At 42.8% G+C, this 27,372-nt stretch overlaps 1 protein-coding gene across 10 annotated transcripts in view; it reads right to left on the bottom strand.

The window, feature by feature from the left end:
• nfia (nuclear factor I/A) overlaps positions 1-27,372 on the bottom strand; it is a 172,757-nt gene that overhangs the window by 90,749 nt on the left and 54,636 nt on the right. For all 10 annotated transcript variants that reach the window (XM_067512256.1, XM_067512261.1, XM_067512263.1 and 7 more), the window contains exon 2: positions 14,945-15,473. In XM_067512256.1, coding sequence (XP_067368357.1) covers positions 14,945-15,473 — 529 coding nt within the window. The remainder of the gene's footprint in view (positions 1-14,944; positions 15,474-27,372) is intronic.

The following is a 27,372-nucleotide window of genomic DNA, read 5'->3' as shown; positions in this document are numbered from 1 at the left end:
TGTGTTGAGTCAGCAGTCCCGCTCACTCTATCCGTCTAATGGACAGCGCAGGAATTTAATTAGCAGGAAGCCGCAGAGCGGGTTATGGGCGGGGGGGGGGTGGGCAGTGGGGTGAGGGATATGTGTGGAGAGAGAGGGAGGCAGCAGCAGAGGGAAGGTCCCCTGTGTGTGTATGTGTGGCCATCGAACGGTCGACTCCTGCTGTCACCCCGTCCATCAGTGGGAAGATGTATTCTCTTATCATCCAAGCCTGCTTGTCTGTCCTACAGGGAGACAGAGCGCTGCCTTGCTCCAGGACACTGCGGTGCTGTGGGGGCATGACTGAGAGGTCAGTGGGGGCAAACAGCTGATTGATGCAGCTTACCTGCGTTCATCAGCGTCGGGAAGTGGGTGGGGGGGTCGTAAAGGATGCAGGCAATACAAAAAGTTGATCCTGGCTTCACGTCTGCTGTCATGCAGCCCACATTGTGGAATTATTTAAAGAGGGTGTGATTTATATATGCACATAATCACAGGTGATGTCATGTCCAATTAATCTTCCTACTCGACGCAACCATGTCGCCTAGAAATTATACTCTGCCAATCTGCAGAAGCGGATTTGTTTTGGAGGAAATGTGAAGTCGTCAGATATCAACATGCTGAGAAACATTTCATTTATTGATCAGCCTCCTAAAAACGAATGTACTACAACTGCAAACGTGATTATGTTTTGAGCCAATCGCTGGATGGATTCAGCAACATATTCTTGGAATCTGGTCTGTGGTTGGGTTTAGGTCCTCAAACAACCTTGGTTAAGGTCAGAGAAAGATATTGGTTTAATTCAGAGGTTAATCAGCTCTGTAGTCAGATAAGTGGATGGATGTTGTTCAGTAAGATCAGATATTTTGGTGCCAAAAGATATTTTATGCATAACTGCTAACATATCCTCATTGTGATGATAGAAAACAGAATTTGGTTGCAGTTATGTTCCCCACAAAATGTATCCGAAGCAGTAGTTTAGTTGTAAAGTAAGGACATTTTAAGAAAACGGGTTTTCAAAATAACTACATTTGTATTCACAATTTTTCACTACATCACCTTTTTACACATGGCATCTTAACACACGCTTGGCTGTTTTCTCAGTGTGTGGGCAGCTTCTTTCTGTGCACAGAATCTGTTCAGCACATAAAGGAGTGAAGTTACTCCAAAATAACACACAGGACAACCTGCTGCTCTGGTTTAATGCAGAAAAAAGTCACTAAGTGTATAAACCATTTAGCTTAAACCACCGTCTTTCTCTTAACAAAAGTGCCTTTGTTGCCTGAACCACAGACAGGAGTGAGGATGTGAACCCTGGTGTGTGTAAACCCATCGTCCACCCTGCGAGTCTTGTTCTGTTTACCTGCCCATGACTTAGGAAACAATTCAAAAACCAAACAGGGAACGCGATTTGCTAAAAGTTGTCTCTAGGGGACCGACTTGTATCAATTTCTTTAACATTACGCGTCATGTCCCAGTGTGTTGTCAGCTAATCGTTTGTATAAACCACTTGTTACTACTTGTTGTGTTGGTTTCTCGGAGCACAGCTAAAACATGATGTGCACGTACAAGCACAATGTGTAGATTCCTGTGTAATGCTCGAATTACAGAAGAGTGGAATGAAGGATTATCACTTCCAGCTCACAGACAGTGAGGACATTTGTCACAGGGAAGAAGACTTGAATATTTAGAGACTCAAACATGTTTCTTAAGGGAAGAAAGAAGATGACAGTTCAGTCCTCACACAGTGACTGTCCTGTTCTTGGATTGTGCCACGGTTCAGAGCAGAAACATGAGAGCATCTAATGAGGATAGAGGGTGACTGTAGTTTTTTTTATTTAAAGTGTGGGAGAGCCCGGGGTGGGGCCCGGGGGAGGGGTGGGGGGTGGGTGGTGGGGGTGGGGGTCGAGGGAGCGGTGGGTTTTACCAATTAGCTCGGTCACCAGGGCCCACGTTCCCAGACACTTGCGCCGCTTAATCAAGTGGAGCTTTTGTCTCATCTCTGAAAACAGTTTTCTGCTTCAAGTGTGTGAATAAAGCAGGGGGCCCCGCAGAGGGGCCGCCTGTGGAGGAGTCGGACACACCGATAGCACGACACTAACGAGCTGACGACCTGGGCGAGCGCGCGCGCACACACACACAGGGAGCTTGCAGCAGCTCCTCACAAAAGGTGTGGTATCCATTACTGAGGAACAGGACACAACAATACAAAGCCTGTGTTGTAACAGCACGTCACAGAACAACACGAACAACCTGAATGACTGACGAAAAACGGGCTGAATGTTAAAATACAACAAGTTTCTCTGCAGCTAAACGGAAGAAAACAACTAAACTTGTGTGATCGCAGCTCGGATTCAGCCCGTGTCAACATTTGTTCAGTCTGTGCCAACAAGCTTCAAGACATCATCCAACTGCAGCATAAGATGCACTAAGATTTCTTAGGCTTGACCTCTGATTTCCTGATTAAAATCAGGAAATGTTTGAGCAGAAATATTCCAACTGAAACTAAGCACTGATACTGACACTACAACGATACCATCATCTCAAAACTATATCAAAGACATATTTACTTCAAATTCACTCAGATTTTCATTTAAATCAGAAATGCTCTGTTTTTTTAACGTTTTGGATACTTTGTGTCAAAAAGTAATATTCAAGTAAAAGTACTAATTCTCTAAAATGCAGTGTAGGTTCAAAACTGGAAAGTGACTTTTTTGAGCTGCTAAAGTTGTTAAAAACAAAGCACTGAACACTATTGACATAGATGCTGTTGATAACATGAAGGTAAAAGTCTAGTCCAGATTTTGTTTTTGACATGTCCTTCACAAATAAGGTTTCTGCAGAAATCTGAAATGTTTAGAGTCACAGAGGCTGAAAAGTGTCACTGTGGGGAACATTGGGAACATTAAATATCACACAAACAGCAGCAATGTAACCGAATCAAGCAACTCTGCTTTTGAAAAGTGTGTGTGGGTCCTCCACAGAGATAAACTCAATCCATCTTAAGCTCTCTCATCTCTGATCAACACACACATCCCTCCTCATGTCCTGGATCAGCACTGACTTTTGATTCTTATACGTTTTCCTTCCTGACCGCAGCAGCTTCTGCGGAGATAAACAGCGAGGGATTCAGGCGGCTGCCAGCGCCTTGTGGCTTGGCACGATGGCCTGCCACAGCCTCATTATCCTCTCCGCTCTGCCTTTTATCTCCCCCCCCCCTCAGCCTGGCGCACATGGGCTCGACTCGGCTCGCAGACGGAGCGACCGAGGGCAGCGCTGAAGAGAATCAGTTCAATAATTCAGTTATCAGCTCCCCAAACTCCACCTCCACTAATCCTTCACTTGTCAATAATTAAAAATGAACATCTGACGGCGTCGACTGCAGGCGCTCACGCACACACATGCACAGAAAACAAGACAAATGGGAGAAAAGGCATTCTGGTTCCACAGAATGAGCTCTTTGTGTAGTTCACCTCTTGGACTCAGGCCAAAGAGTTGGACAGTTTTTCCTCAAATATGCAAAGAGCTGGAGCCTCCGCCTGCTGGCTCTCTCAGGCGTCTGGTCAGCCTGCTGATGACCAACCTCACAGCTGTGCATCCTGATTTTCTCTTCTTTTGGTGTTTACCACATTTCTTTCGTCCTATTCATCTCCCAGACGAAGTTTGACTTTTTGTCCAGTTCTCATCTGAAGAAGCTCAGGCTTTCAGCTTCAGTAGGTGTGTTTGGGTGAGCGGCCTCTCTGCTGCCAAGTCTTCCAAAAAACTGCTGAATATCTAGACGTGTAATTTGTCCTTTTTTATCACATTCAGCCGTTCAGATCAGACGTCTTAAATAAGAACATTAAGGTTAAATTTGTTTGTGAGGAGAAAGTTTCATCACATCCAGTAATATTCAAATTAAGATGTGTTACGTCTTTCAGTCCTTTCAGGATTTTGTTGGAGTAATGAAATTACATATGAAATCGTTTATTGAACTACAAGATTTAAGTAAAGTGAATTCTTTACTCTTAATCGCAATTATTCACAAATGGCTATTGCTACGATTCTTCTAAAAAATATTAGTTAAAAAAGTATTCGTAAAATTAGAGTAACATTTAATTTTCCACACATTTTGACAAATCCATAAAATATCTGAAATAAATTAATAAATAATTGCTAAAATGTTTTTGATTAAATTGTTATGCATTTTAGATTTTTATGTGAGTGCAAAATACAAATAGCAAAAAAAGTCTAAATTTAATTTCTGAAAAATAAAAAACTATCAAAGAGTAGCTTTTTTTTTTAATTATCCAAAAATTATTTGCACGACATAAAATATTAGACATCTGTGCTTTTCTTAGCTCTGCAGCACACTTTTTGCTTTTAGGGCTAACAGACTAAATGTGTTCTGAACGTCGAGCGCCAGCGTGGTGTCATCGCTCTGACCCGCTTCTTCTTCTTCTTCTATTTTTCAGCAGCCATACGGCACTTTGGAGATTCTCTCCTTGCACCATCTGTGGAGACTTTCCCTGCAGACGCTGACAGCTGTCCTGCTTCATGTCGACGTTTGCTTCACACACACAATGGGAGGGTGTGTGAGAGAGGGTTGGAGGGGTTTATTTGGCACATAGCTCACGCACTTCGTCTTTCAAGATGGACGGATGTGCGGACAGACAGAAACACCCTCGCAAACAGTTTACACATTCAGTGTCGTGTACAGAGGTAAGTACAAAGACAATGCTCTGAATCCCGGTTTCTGTGAAACAGGAAAAATAAAACCTGGTTGAGCTGCAAACATCCTCAACATGTTCGTTTTGCTGCAGAGTCTAAAAAAAAGGGGCGAAATTTTCCAACATTTTGACGATTATCATTACCACTCCTGCTGCATAATATCATAGAATTCTGCAAAACTATACTTTTACTTTTTGTTAATTTCAATGCTAATACTTTTACTTAAGTACAGTCTGCAGAGCGCACTTTTCCTTTCATGATAACAAGTAGTATTTTTCCAACCTTATTTCAGAGGCACAAAGACTAGACATTCATGTTTTGAACAGCATAAATTTCCATACTATTTTTATCAGGGGAAAAAAATTGCAGTGCTAAAGTACTGAAATGACAGAACGTAGATGTAGTGGAGTACTGCTCAGGTTAGTACTTGCACTTTAACTTGAGTACTGTCTTGATGTATAACAGCTGAGAAAGGCTCCAACACTCTCAAGACCCTTAGCAGTATAACTGGTAAAAGATAATAAATTTCCATTTCACATGACAATGTTTAATTTTTACCTGATGACTTAATTTCAACAGGAAAATATTTTTTCTCCTCTATTTATGTTTGCATCAAACACTGTGTTCATTTTAGACTTTATGTACAGAGGTTTAAACTCTTCTGCATTACTTTCTAAGTGATATTCCACTACTGTAGTATTGTGGTTCCACAAGATGGATTTAATATTTAACAATGAACAGTAGACTCATTAACTGATGTTTACTAAATGCAGTGAGCCTGTAATGTTTTTAATGCAGCACTTTTTCACTTGCCATGGAGCATTTTTTCTTTGGCTGTTATGATGCTATTTTGATAAAAACGGCAACACCAAATCTAAAAATCACAGTTTGGTTTTTGTGTTTGGTTTCCGAGTCCCCTCACCGCCAACACAACCCTGAACACAAGCCAGACTCCATTTTGTTGGCACGGCTGGCACAGAGATGGGCATAGTCTGTGCTGCTGAGGGGGCTCTGTTGAGGGGGGTCTCTGTTGCTAAGGTCCACCCCCCCACCTCCATCATCACCAGGGTGAGTTGGGGGTGAGTGGAGGGGGGCTCGTCCTTAGCAACAGAGACTGATTCTCAACAGCCGGCACAAATCAGCTACATTCCTTCAAGACGACAGCCGCAAAAATACAGTCAGGACGACCTTTAGTGCAGAGCGAAGAAGAAATAGAAACACAGAGGACGGAAATAAAAAAAGAGAAGATAGATACAGGAAACAAAGAGATGAAAAAGCATAAGAATAAATGAGATGAGACAGGGAAACCAGAATCAAAACCAGAAAACAGAGTTTAGAACATGGGGTGGAGGAGGGGGAGGGGGGTGAAAGTGCAAAGTTGCCTCAAACAAACAGCAGCACAGGCCACAACGCGACTGTACACTGGCAGAAAAAGTAGGTGAACCCGTTATAATCATCTGTATTTGCCATTTTTAACTATTATACACATATTATTGGACTGTTCCTGTTCATAACGACCACATCGTTCAAACACTCACAGTGAGTGAATTCTTCAGCTAAACCTAACGGGAGTCAGGATTCAGAGGATTTCCTCTGAATTAGAGGAATGGGTTAGATGATTCAGAGACTGGATGACGAACTGCTGATTTGCATGGAGCATGAAAGTCTGATCTTCCAGAGTTCAGACGTTTATCAGTCCACAGTTTGACCAACTGTCTGTAAATAGAGATGATTTAGATCCGTGGCTACACTCAACTGCACACACAGACACAGGAGCTCAGTGAAATAAAAGTCAAATAACCCTTCTAGTAACTCCTGCAGGCTTAGAGGAATCAATGGAGCTGGTTTACATCTTGGGAAGAGGGTCTACCAAACACTAATCCATGGCAGGACACCGCTGAGGAAGCTGCTGCTCTCCAAAAACCACCTCCACTTTCCACAACACAGCAGGGGGAAATGTTTGGATGAAGGAGACGCAGCCTCCTTATGGTGTAAGAAGGACATAGCAAGGTGAATTTATTCGGTGTGTAAAACCACAGACCCTGTAAAAAGCAAGCGGAGGATGTGAATGAAGGAATCGGGTTATTTTAGCAGTTGTTGTTTAGTTGTTATTGGACGCAACATTATTTAAGATTTTTATAATTTGTCATCTTTACTTGTGTTAGCTGCTCAACTAAGCCAACACATTAATAGGTTCTCGAGCAGGTATAAAATTGTTAGTTGATCACTTTACTCTCAGGTGTGTTCAGTCCCATCAACATCTTCTACTGCATCTCTTAGATCTATTAAAACAGTCAGATAGTTCTGCCTTGAATCTACAATTCTGAAGCAATAAACACGTCATATGCAACCTCCCCAACCCCACTCCCCCCTCCCAGTTAAATGTATTCCTCCAGAACAAACTAACTAAATGTAGATCTTTGTGAATGAGGAAATGGAAAATGTTCCAAACAGGAATATTTGCGGGCAAATCCACTGAGGGCTCAGCGTTGACAATACACTTTAAACCGGATTACCTGACTTTACTGAGCTGCAGGCTGAGGGATCAGCTGATATCTGCCTCAGTGAGGGGAGAATGGGGGTGGGGGGCACAAACCATCCTGACTGGTCATGATCAGGAATCATCGGTTTCTGCCAATGTGGCAATTTTGGCACCAGAGGAGGATTTAACCCTTCAACTGGACATTTTCAGGCCAAACCAAGACACTTTTTATGCTGCTCAAAACTTTCTCTGAACATTTTTTTTGGCTACAAAAAAAAAATTCTTCTGTGTGAGACTGTGGTCGACCTCCTGGCTCCTGCAGTGTTGATTTTTATGATTAAGCCTGAAGCCCATTGACCACGAATGGCACAATGTGTCACATTCAGAGTGGTGGGTGTTGGGTGGGTTGGGGGTGTTCCCGTGGTCACAGTGCTTACTTCAGGAACCACAACAGAGTCTGTGGTTTTACACCACACTCGCCTTAAACAGCTCCACATGACGAGTGGTGAGCAGCAGCAGCAGGAAGAGGAAACAAAGCATCTGTAAGAGGAGAGGACGTTCGCCGCAGACATGTCGGCAGATTAGGTTTCTCTTGGTGAAAAGGAAAACCTCTCTCTCACACACACACACACACACACACACACACACACACACACACACACAGGTGCTCACCAACCTGTTGAGCCTGATTCAGTCGTTAAATGTCACTTTAAAGAAACAGTTTCTGACAGGACACGATGGATGTTATTGTTCGGCTGGAACAGAGCAGCGATGCCCACGAGTCACAAAATGCGACTAATTAAATCAGAGTCCAAGACAAGTCTCTGATGTTTACATGTGGTCTCTCTGAACTGTACACAGTGCATCAACTAATAAGCATTTATAGTGGGTCAACACCGAGTCCTCTGAGCATCCACACATCAAGCACAACTCTTCAGCCTTTCTATGTTAGATGTTGTGAATCTGCAGAAAAAGAGGGAAACGTGACTTTCAGAGTATTCATGAGCCAGACACGGCTATGAAAACACAAACTGGCTTTAAACCCATCAAAAGTTCAGTGGCACGTTTTGAAAAACAATTTTAATTTTCATGCGGTGATTCATCATTCTTGAGTTTGAGTCAAGTCTCGAGCCCACAGACAGAGATCGAAGTAATCTTACTAGCTTGATGATGCCACGTGTGTACAATGATAACGCCAACTGATTCGCGGGCTACTACATATGTTAATATATGTTACGAATAAAACATCCATCTGTTGTGCTTCTGCTATAAACAGTGAAGCTCAGTGAACGTCAAGCATTTTTTTCTCACATTTACTGTCGTCACTCTATATAGTGAGTGTGGGATAATTTGGGACACAGGCCTTGACTTGGCAAGACATTAGTGGACAACTGGGATGGAAAGAAAGCTTATGACATTATGAAAAGGTGTGAACATCTCTCACACTGTAAATGTTGGACCATGACCAAGGATATTTCCACCTTTGGTTATCTGTCATCTGGAACTGTCCAAACGCCTGCATTTAGAGAAGTTTTTAGGAAAGTTTTCAATGTGCTCGAAACCTCTGAAAAACGTCCTGTTTCCAACAAGATCCACAGATGATCCCAACTTTAAATCACTTGCATGCATCTTCCTGATTGACACGTCAACACGTGGGGAGTTTATGAAACTAGCAGCCGACCTGCTGTCCACCTGAGCTCCAACGGTCCCCACAATTCTGGTTCTTCACTGGAGAACACTTCAAACTTACCGACTTTCCACTTTGCAGATTAAGACTCCAGAACAAATTAAACGCTCCTAAATTATGAGGCTGCTGCAGTTGTCTGGAAGTCACCTTGTGACCTGCTGTTTAGCAAATCCATAAATACAGACTCTAGTTACGTCTCACTGTGACTCACTCACATAAACAAAGAGTGATTATCTAGTTTTCTTGTTGTTTTTAAGTCATTTTAGAGGTTGGAAAAAATGATCCACTGAGGATAAATGAATAAGGTGCTGGAGATTACAGCTGGGTGTAAAAAATACACAGTCGTTTTTGGCAGGTAAGTAAAATTGCACCTTCACCTCTGCTGCAAATACAGCACATACACAACTACTATAAACTCATGTAAACAGCTGAGTTACACAACATGTCACACTATTTCTCTACTGCCTACTCATTATACAGTTTTATTTGTATATAATGTATAATGGTTGTGTGTTTGTGTTTATTTCTTCTTTTTTTATGTCACACATGACAATAAATGTTTGAATTCCTAATCTTGAATCCATGACCTCTGTTAAAACACGTCTTTAGATTTAAAAGTGTTTACTATAAATTATACCACGCTAACATCAAACCGATGTTTTACTTTCGGTAAAAGTATATTTTCTTGCTATAATCTGCCTAATTTCATGTAAAGCAGTCTTACTCATCCGTGGTACAATGTGATTACCTTCTCGCACTGCACCATCACAATTTAAACGTCTCGTGCATCATTTTAACCCATTCGGGTCAAATTCAGCTGCATTTTTAGTGTGTTTAAAAAAACGAGGCCTTCACTATATTTTTAACCCTGTTTTAGGAACCACGACAGACGGGGCTTAAGGGAAGCTTGTGTTTTAAGTGGAAATGTTTGTGCGCGTAGATAAAAGTGATTGGGCATATTTGACCTATACGGTGAGGGAAGTCGACATGGACTCGGTTGTGGTCAAAGCTACAGTAAAGAGTTCAGAGATGAAGCTCGAAATCTCTTTAAGGGCTCAGAAGGATGGAGGGAACTGGGTCACATGTCTTTCCGCGCACAAACACAGACTGCTGTTTGAGAGGCGCATTAGATGACGGGAAAATAAACATCTGACGGGGGCTCCGGAGACCTGCGCATTCTGTACGTTGGACCAGCAGCTCGTTATCTTCCCAGCACACAGATATCCTCCCATTGTGCCGACAGAGGAGCCTTCTTCAGAAACAAGCGAGGTTAAGTCCCCAGCACTTCTGAGCAATCACGCAAACACTTACACGTCCTACATATACATTTTTGTAATAACAACAGTGAGAAAAACGGAATTTCAGGAATTTCAATGTCAATAATTAAAAGGAATGACAACTTTCATTTAAATGAGTCAGCACTAACGTTGCTAAAATCAAATACTTAAACACAAGGTTTTACCTTTATGTAGACATGTTGGAAAGCCAACAAAATGTTCCTCTGTGCTGTCCTGAAAGAGGTATTGAGTATATTGCTCAACACTGTAAACCTAAATCTTAAAGTTAAACATAATCATACGAAGGCATCAGTGCACTGAATCCACCTTTGCTGCAGAGCCACTAACTTTAATGCAACTCTCATTATATCAAATTTTTACGATTCCATCTCTCTAATTATGTTTAATTGACTTTACTGCCCACATAAATACTAGCTCATCTATAATATACGTTACCATCTTTATTCCAGGTTGCGATGGTGATACATCACACAAGAGACGACCCCTTCCCACCTTTTGTTCCCGACTGGCTGCACACTGCAAAAACAACCAGCCGCTCCTCTGGTGTCCATGTGAGGGAGTGTGTGTGTGTGTGTGTGTGTGTGTGTGTGTGTGTGCGTGCATGACTGGCTACTAATGAGGTGGGGGGGATGTTTATCCTAAAGGTTAAATGGTGCAATGATAGGGGTCACAACCTCTGCGCGGGGACCTTTGACCTTGCAGCACGTGTTGAACGCTCTTGTGATCGTGATGCTGCCGTCACTAACGCCACAGCGAAGCAGCTCATAAATCAGTGACAAGGAGGGAAGGAAGGTGGGGGGGGGGGGCTAGGTGGTAGGTTTGACCTTCGATCCCCCCAGCTTGTTCCTGTGGAAGCCAGGGGTAGAAACACACCCACACTGTCTCACAGCAACTGCACAGTGAATGGAGGTTTTGCTGCATGTCTGTGTGCTCATGGTGATAGTCTTTTAATGTGAAAAGCTCCACCTGTTAGAAACACAGCAGCTACTTCCTGCCCAGCTGGTTTTCACATTTCAACTTGTACACAGTGAATTCCCCCAATGATAGGGTGTTAGGTCAGAAGACCAACACTCAAAGAGGTTAAATGACTGCACATCAACGTTTAGTCTGGATGTGAATCTACTACAATAACGAACCACAGTGATATGGTTCATAGTGGACTTTTAGAAACATTATTCTGCACTTGGGAAAAAATAAAAAATAAATAAAAAGTATGTTTCCTTGAGGCCCATTTTCTGTCATCACCAACAAAGTTTCTCCTGCAAAGGCATCTTATTGGATGAACACATTACTTGTGAATCAGTGACTAAACACTAACAGGTTCTGCAATGTTCCTTAAATATGAATGATGTTGCAGACGTGCAGGACAAATATAAGTACATGAATACCGTTTACCAACGTTTGCATCCTTTTTGTTAACTGTAAAAATAATATTAACAGAAAACATATTTGAGTACGTTAACTTGCCGCAAAAAAAAAATTCTTTCAGACATTCAGACTTTCCTGCAAAAATGAAGGCAAACACGAGCTATAATCCACTTAATCTCAAGTTTAAATCAGCTCCAGATTTTATCCCTTTGAGGTTTCTACTGCTCAACACACAGGATTAAATAATAAATGGTTGGTCGTGCGGTGTGGTTTCTACGGGCAACACTGTTAGTCTTTAGCCACCTCCCCATCCTGAGTCAGTGGTATGGGGATGAATTTAATTACTGACTGGGGCTGCCCTGACAGACCCCGCCTCTGGCCCGACCCGCTCTGAGGTCAGTCTGCCTTCACACGGCTTTTAATCAATGCCGCCGCTCCAGAAAAGCTGCACTGTCTTAAATAAGAGGCAGGACGAAACCTGATCCTCCTGCGCTCAGACCAGGGGGAGGCAGGAGGGTAAGAGAGGAAAGCTCTGTGGGCGTTCAGCCTCAGCCTTCTCTCTCTCTCCTCTGTCAAAAGAGACTAAACCATAGCAGATCCTCCACTCTCTTTAGTGGAAAAGGCTTCAAAACTGGATCTGGGTGGCAGAAGCAGCACATTTTTTTAAACTAAAAGCTAAATTTAGCAGGAGAGAAACTTAAAACATAAACAGATTGTCAACAACTGCCACTGTCTTCACCACAAATTATCCCCATGTGAAAATGAGTTTATTCAAACCCACTGAAGGTTTCTAAAGACCCCCCGTCTACTCATACACCTGAAAATAAAACCACAAAGCAATGACTCTGGCAGTGTTAGAGGCGTTTCAGCCTTCAAACTTTTTCCTGTGGACTGAAGGGAGGTCAGTGTGAACCTGCGCGCAGCCGAGAAAACGCACAGAGATGAGGGCTGAGAGGCTATCTGGATGGAGGAGAGGAGAATGGGAGCAGTCTTTGAGCTCAGAGAGCCTTTATTCTGTGAGAGGAAGTGATTGTAATTAAGGTTCAGGGACACGGGGTGTTTACGTGTGCTGACGACCGCAGCTGAAACTTTACCGCCACAACATGATCAGAGCTGAAGGAAAATCCACAGTTACAACACTTAATTCCAGCATTTTGTTCCTACGACATCTCTTCATCAAATAATGTGACTGCACGTCTACTGAGAGTCCAAGTTTTACTATAGTATTTTCACGCTCAGATCACATGGTGTCCATCAGCTACTCAGTCTTTCCTCACGACCTTTATAAATTTGTGTTCAGGTTTCTTTAAAACTAGCTGCAGCTTCAGCCTCTCTTGCATCACACTCATTCCAGTCACAGCACTTATTCTCTGGATACCCCAGAAACCCTTGTGCATGGTGACCATTACTAAATCCTTACAGCTGTTTGACACCACTCACCCAAATAGTGAGGGCATTTCCTAAATTCTCAGACTCTCCCAGATCTGACTAGTAATAATCAATTTTCTCTGGAATCACCAGTTCATCTACACAAAAAAAAAAAAAAAAAAAAAACTAAGATGGCAACAGAAAATGATGTCAAGAATTTTATCTTTTAATAGTTGTCAGTTATCATTTTATTTAGCCTTGAAAATCGAAACATTCATTTTTTTTCTCTCAAAATAGACATTTGATCAAAACTAGTGAAATTACATCACTTCCTGTTGCCACCAGTAGGCAAAAATAGGCAACTAAATGTTATTTTGAGGGAATTTGATTGCGAAACCACTCAGGGGATTAAGAATACAGATACAGATTTCAATTGTATGTGGAGAGTTGAATGTATGTAACACACATGGGGCTAGATTAAAACCTGGATTAACATTTAACCTCTGTACCCGCAGATGACTACGAGATACAACTGAAAGATCTACAACAGCTACTGAATGGACTCTGAGGTGACGCGGTTTGTGCACATCTGATTCCAAATTAAAGAATCAACTTTGAAACTCACCAAAGATGTAATATAAATGAGAAAAAAACTTTAAATCATTGTATTTTATTAAAAACAGGCTGAATTATATTCTCACCTGTTTTATGGTATTTTAACATTAGTGAAGAAAATCAACCTGCTGTACAGCTGAAGGAGTCCTGGAGGATCTGGTGGATAATTTTACCCATCTATCTGGAAGCTGTCCTCCTTTTCCAAGAAAACTCCAAAGCTCCAGCAAACTTAGAAAGAGCTTGGTGCCAAGTATTCAAACCCTCTGCCAAATCTTCTCTACATGCCTCTGCCTCCGCTCACTGCTCCACTCTCAAATATTCCAACCAGCCAAATTATTTTCCCGTGGAATCAGTCGGAAATCGGGAAACATGCTGAGCAATCGTTCCTGGAGATAACAATGTTTTTTCTTTTGTCTTGAAAGGTGTGCCAGTCTCACCCAAAACACACCGCCCTGCTCTGCTCGCCGAGGGCAGCCGCTGTGAGGAGTTCTTGGCAGAGATGGTTCTTTCTCCTCAGACTTCTGCTTTACTGACCGCTGATGAAATTATGGCTGTCTGCAGCAGATAACACTTTGTCTGCACCCAGATGCACAGACTATGAGCGGATGTTGGGGGGAAGGTTGGTGTTCACCCTTTAACTAACAGATAAACAAGTCCAGCGAAAGAAAAAGTGAAAAAGTTTTTATCTTAAATTTAAAGACGAGCGTCCACTCGACGTGTTTATTTTGTGTCTGTGTGGTATCGTCTTACTTTTGCTCTGCGTATGATACAATACATACCAGTCCTGATCATTTGCGCCCGTTTTCTGGTAAATAATATAAAATAATTCACACGAGGACGAGAAATATTTAACCATGTCTGAGCTGCTTGTAGCCTGAAGGGGACGAAAAGACAACGTGAATATGCTCAATGTGGAATTAATATTGAAAAAGCAGGTCAACGAAACCAATAATATCTGTGAGAAGCTCATGTCACAGTAACACACACAAGAAACGTCATCACAGAAAACAGGTGTCAAAGTGCAGAAAATTATGTTTGTCAAAACTCTCATGAATCTGACCAATTATGGAACAATGTCCTTTGTCTCGTTACTGCAGTGGGAATCTGCTCTGAAGATAAGAACCCATCAACCATGAACTTCGAACCCTGACAAAAGCTACAAACACCAGAGCAGAGCAGTTAGGAAGTACATGAACCAGAACCTGCAGCGAGCCGATGTTTTATGTTGCGAATTACATAAACTGAAAGACAGTGTGGAGATGCAGGTGGTTTGTGTTATATTCAGAGTGTTTGACGTTCACCAACATCATCACACGTGCAGTTTTACTAAGCTCACGCTCAAAGCTGAACCTGGCTGTTCTGCAGCTCTCTCACACACACACACCCAGAGTCACTGACCTGCATGCACGAAGTAGGCCAGGTAGAGATCCAGCTCCTTGACGGAAACTCCAATGTGATGTGGCTGCACACACAGGCTGGGGTTCGAACACTGAGGAGACTTTACCAGCCTCTCCCCGTCAGTACTTTCGAGGGGAATCCCTTTGAATAAAATCACCATGACCAGGTCCAGCCTCCACACTTTGTCTGCCTGGCGCAGGCAGTCGATCCTCCTCATCTTGCCCTTCTGGTCGGGGTTCGACAGCACGCAGCACGGTGGCTTCTTCCCCGTCACCGTCAGCACAAAGTCCTCCCTGAACTCAGGCCGGATGTCCTTGCGCAGTTTGGCCAGGAGGCGGGACGCCCACTTCTGTTTGACCTCGGGCTTCTCGCTGAGCAGCTCGTCCTTCACGGCACGCTCCTCCTCCTTGGACATGCGCTTCTCGTGCTTCTTGAAGTACTTCCTCTTGCGAGCCTGCAGGTTGAACCATGTGTAGGCGAAGGCCCGGACGTGGGGCAGCAGGGCTTCGATGAAAGGATGGAATTCATCCTACAAACAGAAAGGACACACAGTGTGAGGAGGTGAGGGACACATGGGTTAATGCAACAATTAATCTCCTATGACAGAGTTGTGTTAATATTTCACTGTTTCTCAGACAGTGTCAATCATTTACTGGCAACTGCAGCGTGAGCACTCAAGATGATCGAAAACCCAAAAGCGCGTCCCGTTTCTGAAACCTGCACGGCGCCATTTAGATTTTTGCACTGGCTTCATCAGATTCGGAGCTGTGACTCTCTTCTGTAAAGTGGTCAACTCCACAGCACCTTCCTACACGAACCCCCTCCTCCAGTTCTACACTCCTTCTCTCCCACTGCAGTCTGCCAACAGGGTCTGCTGGTCCCTACACTACACAAGATTCCAATAAAAGCTTTCCAGCTCAGTGGTCTCACTGGTTTTTTTAATTTGGTACAGTGAGTGGTTTATGCATGGACAAATTAATGTATGATGCATTGAGTTCTTCAGCACAGGCATATAAAAGACTCCCACACTGTGAGAGGCACAAGGCACAAAGGGAGAACCTCCATAAGCTTTACATGGTTGTAGAGTATTTCAAGAGGTTTCAGGGGACTGTAGGGGTCTTTGGGGTCTGCCAGGGCTGAAAAAAGAAAAAGAAAACAGCAACCAAACCAAAATTACACCAAACAACCAACTAACCACCGAAGGGGAAAAACAAGAGCAGTAGGTGAGGGGAGGAACAAACTTGAACACAGCACTGGTTTCTGTTCTCCAGCTCAGATCGCATCATGTGCAGGATTAAAGGAGACTTAAAGGTGCATTATGCAGCTTTGGCTGATGAGAGCTGTGCAGTTATTAGGGAGGGAATGTGGTTAGGCGGCATGTCGTGGATTAGGCCCAATTTGGGGGTTGGTTACACCTGCTCTCCCTTCTCCCCCTCGCAACCCCCAAAACCACCACAAAACCAGACTTATCCAGGCCAGCCCGAGCCAGGAAAAAACCCATTTTAGACCGAAAGAGAAAACTGGCTCTTTATTTAGTGCTGCAGCAACGAGAGGCTAAAGGAAAAGCCACATCCACAGGAGCAGGATTTAACGCAGTATGCACAGCTAACCATGGTATTATTATAGGCTACAGAAAGGATGTGAGTAAAACGTTATTACAGCGTGTTGAGGTGAGCAGCTGTGCTGTAAAACCGCTCATTATGGATTTTTATTGTTTAACTTTTAGATCCGCACACCTGCAAAAGTCTGACTTTAGCCTTAAATTCTGAAACATCCTGTCCGTGCAGTGATATAATTCACTTTTAATTGATTCAATTCATTTCAGGAATTTTCTAGAAACAACTTCTTGAAATGGGTGATTGTACTAGAACTAATTACAGGGAAATCCCACTATTCTATACAAGTAAACTGCTAACACAAGAAAGAAAATCTCTCCCTTCACACACATATTTATTAACCTTTAAACGAAACCAACCGTCTTTCTCTAACCTTAACCACAGTATTTTAGTTGCCTAAACTTAACCAAACCCAATTCTCTGGCGTTAAACTGAAGCCTGTGGGATAACCGTCTGCCACCCAGGCACCTAGTTGCAACTCTACTTTTAAGTGTTGCACTTGATTTATTCAAAAACTCTGTTGCAGCGCAAATGTTGCACCGAAAGTTAAACCGTCCTGTACATTACGTTATGTCTTGTCACTGCAAAGTTAGATATCGAATCCGTGGACCAGTTTGTAAACCTGATTCGACTTTCATGACAAAAAAAAAAAATCACTACAAGTCTTGAGAGAAATGTCTTGTCCGCTCGTTGGTTGAATGGATTTAAGGCAGGAACGCAAAAGTAAACACAGGAAGTTGATCCGGTTCTCTACTGGTGCATATTAGGAGTGAAAAATTGCTTCAGCTGTGGAAATAAACAGCAACACGGGGGAAGATGATGACGGCTTTAACTGAAATTCAGGATTGAAAACATTCTTAGTGCATTTAACGCTTTTAAAAGCAACAAGTTACAGTCACGCAGAGCATGAGCAACCTAGGATTCAGTATTTGCCCAAGGCCACCAAGACACGTGAACCCGATGATGCTGATGATCAAACGGCCGACCCTGCAGGTATAACGTGAGCCACTGCTGCTGTTTTTTCAATACGAATTAAAATAAGAATTAAACTTCATCATGAAATCTGTAAGACTTTTTCTTCATTTGTGTTGGTAGCTTAAAATCTAAATCTAAAGCTAATCTAATCTAAAATTTTTTCTACTTGTTTGTATAAATTGGATTTTCAGGCTCAATTTTGGATAAACTGTGCTGTTACTGTGACATTTATAACCTGAATCGTGACCTAAAGTCACTGACACATGTACTTTACTGAAGTATTTCTGGGAAATGTTGTGATTTCCCACAAATAATCACCCAACGTTGTACTACATGTATGTCAGAAGCAAAGAATTTCAAGTGGTACTTCTATTTGTAGTGGAGTATGTTAAAGGCAAAAACTTGCACATTTACTTGAGTATTGAGGTTTTTTTTTTTTTTTACTTTCAAAACTGGCTGATGCATCATCACACTGATATGTCTGTTGTTTTTACTAAAGTGTTTAGTGCAGACAGTTTCAGTCACTGTATAACAAGTTTCAAGGGCAAAACTCGTTTTTATTACATAATGAAATAAATAGAAACTATGGCCGTCGGGTTAAACACAGATTCGTGTATCTACTTTGGAAAATTTTTCTCTGGTGCGGGTTCGTCTGTTTTTGTTTTCTTTCTTTGCATTGGAAGTTGTGTTGAGGGTTTGCATGGCTGTCATGTGGCAAACCTCACAGAAAACATGTCATTTCAGTTTGTTTTCAGTCTAAACACAGACACAGAGGAAGAAACGTTGAGAGTTGCATCACTGAGAAACAACGAAGACAACGAAAAAGAAAAACGTCCAGCGCCAAAACTCAGACGGACAGAAAACATCTTCGTGGAACATTTCTTATTTGGATAAAACCCCTCAGAGGGTTGCTGAGCAGGATGGGGAGGGTGGGGGGGTCCTGTGAGAGGGGAGACGAAGGGAGGGGAGGCTGGAGGCCCTCCCCTCCCCCTGAGCCACGTATTGAATAAAAACACACTTGACTATTCATAGATCAAAGAGGCTCACACACAGTTTGATACGTGCAAATGCCTCTGACTGGGGTGGCATGTGGATATTACATTTTGGGCAGTGCACACACACACACACACACACACACACACACACACACACACACACACACACACACACACACACTCACAGCTGCAAGCCGGTGTACTCCTTGTACGTGGCTGCACTGCAAAAATGTATCAAGTTTTGTCGGAATTTTGATTCCTTATAGATGAAAAATTTTACAGTCCAGTTAAAAAAAAGTTTCCCTTTTTTTTTAACCAAACTGCCTAATTCACATATTATCTTCACTGTTTCTTTTATCAAAGACTCAATGAGTCCAAAAAATGCTGTGTTTTCATTTAAATGTTATGTTGATACAGTTTCTAAGGTTTTTACAGAAAATCAACCTGTTTCAAATAATTTACAGAAAGCAGGTTCTGCTCGCTTGAACAAAATCATGACAATGTTGATTTTGTGGAAAACGGTTTAAAATAAGGGTTTTTTGTCAGTGCACCACAAATGTTTGCACTGCAATGTCTGTCACTGTCTACGTTCACACTAAGCTAAACTTTCTGTGCTGACTAAAGCACTAAAGTGTGTAAATCTCAGAACGGCTCAGTGCCTTCGTGCGTTCAGGGAAAGTGAAGCTTTGTAAAAACACTGTTGTATCTGGGACTCAACAGATGGCAGTAACATTGGCGTTTCAATGGTAAAATCAGAAACTGTTGGTTCAAAGGTTTTGGCTTGCGTTTCGCCTGTTACCGCCTTCTTCTTCGGTTCTGTGACGAACCGCAAACTTTTACTTCGGTCATCTGCTGCTGTAAACAATTAAAAAAAACTAAAAGAGTGACCATTTCTCCTTCTCTTGTTTTTTTTTTTTTTTTTTTTTTTTTTTTTTTTGTCTAGCTGCTCAGTCCGAGGAGAATAAACCATTTTGGAGTTTAAATGTGAACTGAGTTCAGTGCTGAACTAAAAGTAACACCTGGTGTGGACATTTTTGCACGAAGACACAGTAATGTAGACGCAGTTCAAGTCCTAAAATGTTCACTGTCTGACGACAACATGTTGTGATGCAATGTGAACATAAGATAAGATCTTTGTTGTCCAGGGCATTCTGGGTGCAGTGTGCTCTGAAGATGTCCTCTACCTGGGTAGCTTGGAGCCGGGAGTCTCTTCACTCTTGATAGTTTGCTGGAGATACTTCCTGTTTTCTATGGTACAGCCTAACTACCACACCGTGATGCAGTAGGTGATGACAGACTCAATGACTGACCTGTAGACGTTCACCAGTAGTTGTTGTGGGAGTTGTGCTTTTTTTGGTTATCGCTAACATATTAGTATTCCAATTCACGTCTCGGCCCTCGACCACTCCGAGGTATATGTAGCTCTGCACAGCCTCCACCTTCTTACTATTGATGTGAATAGGATTATAGGCAGGGGGCTTCAGCTTCCTGGAGACTAAGATCATCTCCTTCATCTGACGGTTTAGAGTTGAATGTAAAAAGGAAGAAGAGGAGGGGGCTTAACACACAGCCCTGTGGAACTCCTGTGTTCAGTGTCGAGGTCCAGGTGGTTCAGTTTACTGACTGGGTTATATGTGGGAATGGTGTTGAAGGCGTAGCTATAATCAATGAATAGCATCCACGCATGTGTGTCCCGCTACTCCATGTTTGTCAGAGCAATGTGGAGGACCAGTGATACAGTGTCCTCTGTTGACCGGTTTGCCCCATTAGCAAACTGGTAGTGATCAAAGGAGGGTGTAATATTGTTCTTTATGTGTGACAGGATGAGCCGCTCAAAACACTTCAGTACCACCGGTGTCAAAGCCACTAGCCGATAGTCATTCAGCATCTCGATTACCGTCTGCTTTTGTATTGGAATAATTGTGGCTGACTGACTGACACTGGTATAATTGGCTGCTCCAGCAAGGTGTTGTACAGGTCGGTGATTACTGCTGTCAGCTCCCCTGCGCAGTTTTTCCGGACCCATCCTGCCACTCCATCTGGTCCAGTACTCTTGTGTGGGTTGATGTTCCTCAGTACCCACCTGACCTCATGGGGGTTAAGCACCAGCACTCCTGGTGAATGTCCCTGTGTTCTGCGTGGCTGTCCGGTCAAAGCTGCCAAAGAAGTGGTTCAGCTCCTCAGGGAGGGATGAGATGCCGTGTGTGTGTGTCGGGATGGTGTGGTGTCCCGCATAGTCTGTGATGGTTCTGATGCCCTGCCACATGCGTGGGGAGTCTGAGTTGTTTAAGTGCTCCTAGATGAGCTTCCTGTAGCAGCACTTTGCATCCTTGATGCCTTTCCTCGGTTTGGCCCTGGCTGTTACAGGGCCAAACTGAGGCTTTTGGTCCCCTGACCGGAAGGCTGCACCACAGACCCCCACCAGCGTAATCACAGCAGTATTCATCCATAGTTTGTGGTTGGGCAGTATAAGGATTTTCTTCTCTGTGGTTACAGTGCTTATCCAAAAATGTACGTAGTCCAGCGCTGATGAGGCCTAACTGTTTAAATCTGTGTGATTGTTATTTGTCGCCATCAGCCTGAATAAGCCTAAGATCAGTCTGCACAAAGCAGTTTTGTAGCCTGTCCATTGCTCCCTTAGGCCAGATCCCGATCCATTCTGTGGAGTTTAGCCAGTCCCAGCTTAGCGTCAGCCTGCGGTAGGATGTAAACAGCGGTCAGAATCACCACGCTGAACTCTCTCGGTAGGTAGAAGGACCTGCATTTATGCTCTGCAGTTATAAACTCTAGGTCTGGGGATCAAAACCGTCCCACAGTCTCGATCGATGTTCACCAGGAATTACTCAGGTACATACACACACGGCCGCCTTTGCCTTGGCCAGAGTCAGATGTTTGGTCTGCTCGAAGCACAGTCCTTCCTGATAGCTTGATAACTGCGTCTGGGATGTTAGGCTTCAGCCACGTTTCGGTGAGAAGGAAAGCACAGCTTCTCTGGCTTTTCAGGTGGATCTTCAGCTTTATCTCGTCAATCTTATAGACCGGACATTTTCAACGAACAGGCTGGGTAGAGCGGGCTTGTGTGGGGAGTTCTGTAGCCTAACGCATATGTCAGGTCGCATGCCCTGCTTTTGTTTCCTCTCCCGCCGCCCGTTGCGCCTCTTGCTGCTCCTTCCTGTAATCTAGGCAGGTATTGTGGTGAGGAGTAGCTCCTCTAGTATGCTCCCCGGGGAAGGTGGGTTAAATCTTGGGGTTAAACACCCATGTCCAGTAACTTCAGCCTTTCATACATAATGTGCACAAAGCCCCTTTGGAAACAAGCTTTACTTGTAGCAATTAAACACGATAAAAACAAAAACCACTAAAATGCGGCACCACGCTGCTGCGTCCGTAGCCGCCGCCATCTTGACATCAGACATTTTCATCTATTTCTAACAGGAATCAACTTAAACTTGGCATCAGCACGTCTGCACATGAACAATTAGTGACAAATAAATTAAATTTTTTTTAACTGGACATTTTTATTTTCAACATGCACCAGATCATTTTAATCCAAGAATTTTCTCAAATCCCAATTTTTATCGAAGCTAGTGCAGCAATCACCTTTATTTAGACGCTGTTGTCTGATTTAAATCGGAAGTTGGATTATTTGACTTAGAATTTATAAACTCAACGCAGACAATAGAACAACCTGCTAAGTAGAATACTTGAATTAGCATAGCAGGTTTGAACTAAACGTATAAGGCAGGAGCCAGACAGATATAATATGTACTTATTAGAAATAATATGGCTCTTAGGAAACACATTAAGTAAAATCTAGAAAAATCACCAGTGTGAAGTTTCACACTTTGACGCAGTTTTATTTTCCAAACAATCTTGTGGGTTCACAGCGAGGTTCGGGGTTAAATGTGTCAAACAATACAGGAAGTTCAGGAGGAGTTTTTCCAGCTGGGGTGTCAACTCTTGTTTCTCAGATTAAACCTCCAGCTCTCAGCTCCCACACTAAAGAGGAAACTATATCTACAGGCTGTGCATTAGAGCACCAGCTGCAATGCTTTTTTTTATATAACATTGTTCACCCTCCCTTGTCAAGGGGTCTGAATACAGCACATTGTTTCTTCTTGGAGACGGTCCAGGAGAACGGGTTTGTCTCCAAAAGCGCCTCCAGCAGCTCTGCAGCCAACCTGCAGCCGCTTTCTGAGCTCTGAAATCTCACCGCAGGACGGCCGAGAACGCCGCCTTTTGTTATTTGTGTTTTCTGTTTGGAGGGAGATGTGTTTCTGTTTGTGTGTGTGTCCTCGGGCGGTTATTAGAACGACGAGCGGCTGCTGGACGGATGATGTGTTCAGCCTCGTCTCCCCACCAACACACACACACACACACACACACACACACACACACACACACACACACACACACACATTCCACAGTGGATCTGCAGCTCGCCGGCTCTGGATGTTCATTGGAGCCACATACCAACATTCCTCACAGCCCAGTGCAGCGTTTCCTGACCCACTCACACCGTCCTTCACCGCCGCTTCCTCTGCTGCTCTTTCACACTCTGTCTGCTGCAAACCAGATCTCACTCAACAAGTCGCTCAGTCTCATATTCCGCCTTAAAAACGAGCCAGGGGAGATAATCCCTCTTGTTCCCGGCTTCCCTGCACTCAGGAAGGTTTTCTGAAACGTGTCTTGAAGCACAAATAATCCAGTTTCTGCACCTGTGTCACACAAATGATGTCAAACTATATGCACTTTGAGATTTTAGAAAAACTCCTCCACTGGTCGTACAAACATTTTGTTCCAATTTTGAGTTTGGAAACCTTTTTAAGCTTTTAGTCAGATAGAAGCTTCTGCAGATCTGCATCTACAAATAATAAAAGCAAAGCTGACAGCTTCAAAAGATTATTGACACATTATTGATTCATCGTGGAAATATAAACCATTTGCATATCAGCCAGCATCTATCTGCACACATCATATCGTCTCCTGAGGGAAGCCCATGCTCAAGGTGCAAGAGCTGTTATAGAACTTTATAGAACTGAGGGGCAATATCTGGAAATAAGAAGCTGAATGCTGCACTACAATCCAGAAAATCATTTTCAGAAGCTGATTTGACCTGGGAACCTGACATTTTCTCGACGAGGCTGTTTATAGCCATTACTCAAGTTAAAAAACTATAATAACATATTGACTTGAGTTGAAGAATTTGTGCCCTGCACACCGAGCTACACATGCTGGTTCACATTGAAAACCTTCAATGTGTTTTAATAATCAAATTGTTTCCAGTGTTTTTTCACTAGTTTTAAAGAAAGTTATCCAACGACGTAGACTGTTGAATTAAAAATCAAAGAGATTTTTGAAGCCTTAAAATTAGATCAAAAACCAAATTGTGTCTTTTTGCTGTGGGTTGACTTCAGCTGTGCACGTCTTCGTCAGCAAGTAATTTCTCACATCTGGCCTTAAAAATATGTCTTTCAAACAAAACAAATTCTGCCAGTTGGTCTAAAATGATGCCAGTGTTTCCAGTGCATGTTCCTTGTTTTATCAGCGATGAGTCTGTATCTTAATGCTGCATCTGTGTCAGGAACATGATATTTAATTTAAACTCGTTTTTATTAAAACCAGGTGGCAGATTTTTTTCCTCCACTAGCTGGAAAGAGCTTGGACTGAATAAAAGGCCGCCGTGGTGAAGACGAGTGATGGGGCTCCACAGGGTTCTTTATTCCTCTGTTTTGGGGTCATTCTTTTTTTCCCTCTGAGGAAATCAGCGTTTCTAAACCTGCAAGGGCAGTCTATACGCCCCCCCCCCCCCCCCGCACCTTGGAGACAGATGTAATGGGCTCCCAATAACAGGCCTGTAACAACAGCCCCCTGAATAACATTCATTTAGAGCAGCAATAATGGTAATCCTCCCTCCCTCCCCATCTACTGACACCGACACACTGAGGGAATTATCAGCATGTTGCTCGGGCTCCGCAGCTCGCCGCCGAGGCCCGAATGAGCCGCCAAGGCTTCACAGCTAACGGCTGTAGGTGGATGAGGAGGAGGAGGATGGCAGCAGCTTCAGCGACACCAAACAAAAACACGAGATGAACACACGCATTCCAGGACTTTACCAAAGCACCAAGAGACAAATCAAAACCGGACCAGGGGTTTTTGACTGCCAGAGGAGGGTCTGACCACCCCTTTCATCCAAAACTGACTTAACAACTAGAACCCAAAGAGCTTAAACGCAGAAAACAGCTGAACAGGCAATATTTTGTTCATAGAAAGGGAAGTTTACACAGTAAATTATCAAATGACACCAAAGAACTGTTTGTAAAACTCAAGCCTTTGTGGTCGAGGTCTGGGGATTCGTGGTTGGACGATTCGACTCAGCGGCTCCTTTGAGACCTGATTTATGATTGTAAGGGAAAAAAAAAAAAAACTAATTTTGCTGCGTACGGCAGATTAAAAGACAGAAGGGGCTCTCTGTGGCTGCCAGCCTACTGTGGACATTTCTCTTCCTCTGGTCTCAGTTTTAATAAACCAAGTTTGATGTAATAACCAAAATGCTTCCACCATATTTATTTAAAATCAATACAAGCTCAAGTGCTAGAAACCAAAATCTGCAACAACACGATCAATCACATCTTTACATGTTGTTTACAATCACCTCAAACTCTGCCACAACTTCCCACAGGATGGATGTTATATATGGTTAAATTTTGCCCAAATTAAACAGTGGCTTTTGTTTCACGATGCCCCCCCCACCCCCACCCCCACTGAGGGGAACCTCGCAGAATTTAATGGTGTCTTGAATCAAATTGTGATGTAGGAAACATCACATTTCGATATAGTTTATTTTACTTTATATCTGACATTTGAGCAAAATTCAGAAGATCAGCAAACATGAGTCCAGGTTCAAAAGATTTAAAATTCTAAAATTGCCTGTGTTTGATGTTTTGGGACAGTTTTCCCTTCAAAAGAAGCTTTAAACAATAAATTTGAGTGTTTTACTGCCAAATAAAAATAATGATTTTGGTTGAGGCAGGTTCCTGCATCTGAGGGTGGATAAGCAGAGTGTGAAAGAGCTCCTCACACACACAAACACACTCACTATCATTTCAATGGTGGAAAAATATCAAAAATTAATACAATCGGAAAAAACTATTAATTAACAAATGAGAATATATAAAATTGCCATAACACAAATAAAAAAAAAAATCAACAACTGTTTAAATCCATAAAACTGTTTTTTTTTTCTGACCCTTCACTGAGGAGGATTTGTAAAAACCAACAGTCAGTCGACTCTGTCTGCTGATTATTGGTTTTACTGCCTGATAATCAGATTATACCTTAAAGCTCGTGTCCCTTCCTGCAGTTTTCAGATTGTCTCAAAACAGACTCATGCTTCAGGCAGAAAATCAAGATGCCAAATCTTTTTTTCGTAGGGAATTTTGGATTCAGAGGAGCTGCAGCAAAATGAAAAAAGAAAGCTGAAGAACTGGGACAAGAAAAATCTGAACAGCAGATTATAACACAAATACGTGTTCCAGAGCAATTACTATTATTCAATATTTACCAACAGCCAGGAATAATAAAACCTACTTATTTACAAATTATTCAAATTAAATATCAGAGTATAAAGATGAACACATTTCGGTAATAAATTACAAAACATTTAATTAAATTTCATGCCAATACAATTTACTGATAATCATCTGATGGATATAAATATTTGCTGAAATCTTAAATATGTCAATTAATTCAGGTTTGATTTGGCTAGTTTTATGATTTTAATTTTAACTGTATTTTTAAGAAGCTGTGGTAATTTCAGGGAGATTAGGATGATAATTCCTACCAGAGGAAGCCAAAATCTGCAGCTAAAATCTGCACGAGGTCACACCCAGAAAAAGCTCTTAATTCCTATTTAACCTCTGACCCGTAACCCTGCAGTAAAGAAAGGGGATTTTTCAAGTAGGAAATTAGGTCAAATTTAAGTTACTGATAAAGATGCAAAGGGCTTTTATTTAAATGCAGGAGTGGGGCCGGAAATAAATCACATGTCACGTAGTCTGTTTTTGATGTGCAGGTACACAGTCACATTTTTTTGGAGCTGCTTGCTGCAGGTCTGTTGTGTCACGTCAGGTCACGTCTGACACAAACACTTCGGTTTTTTGTGCAGAGCAACATATTTGTGACAGGCCTGAGGTTCCTCTGTGAGGCCTCGGCAGCAGGAAGGAAGCAATTAATGATCAGATTTACTCGGATTTAACAGAACGGGATCAACGTTCAACACAACCAGCAACAAACCCGGGACAGAGACCCCCGCAGACCCCGTTGATACTGGTCCTGCTTCTGTCTGCGCCAACTCCCTGATTTTCGCACAAATGTGAAACCATTTCAGACAATACGCCCACAAACAGTGCTGTATGTGCCAGAAAGTAACACCGCCAAAACCGTTTCCCTGTGCTGCACATCCATGTTTCTCTCTCTGGAGCTCAAGTCAAAGCCTGTCGGCCAGAGTTGGAAAGTTGAAGGCAAAGAAAACAGAAAGAAGTTTACGCCTCTAGATTGTGGCTGTTCACACTTGAAGTATGGAAATTTTGGCTCTCGAATTTTGAATGACAAGTCAAGAGAGAAACCTCCTTTAAAAAAAAAAAAAAAAAAGGACCGACATCCCCCTAAACCGAGAGTCCGAGCTGCGGTCTGCATGACGGGACCTTCAACCAGCGGAGCAGCCGGGACGGAGAGTGCGTGCAGCCCGCCGATAAACAACCGCAGCAGCGGCTCCAACCACCTCAGAAACAGCACAACGACACGCAGACTGTGCAGCAAAAGTTGCCCACAATGTGTCGAC

The sequence above is a fragment of the Channa argus genome, chromosome 8, assembly GCF_033026475.1.
Source record: "Channa argus isolate prfri chromosome 8, Channa argus male v1.0, whole genome shotgun sequence".
Taxonomy (NCBI): Eukaryota; Metazoa; Chordata; class Actinopteri; order Anabantiformes; family Channidae; genus Channa; species Channa argus.
Note: the sequence above shows the minus strand (reverse complement) of the source record. Positions and strands in the feature narration are given on the sequence as shown.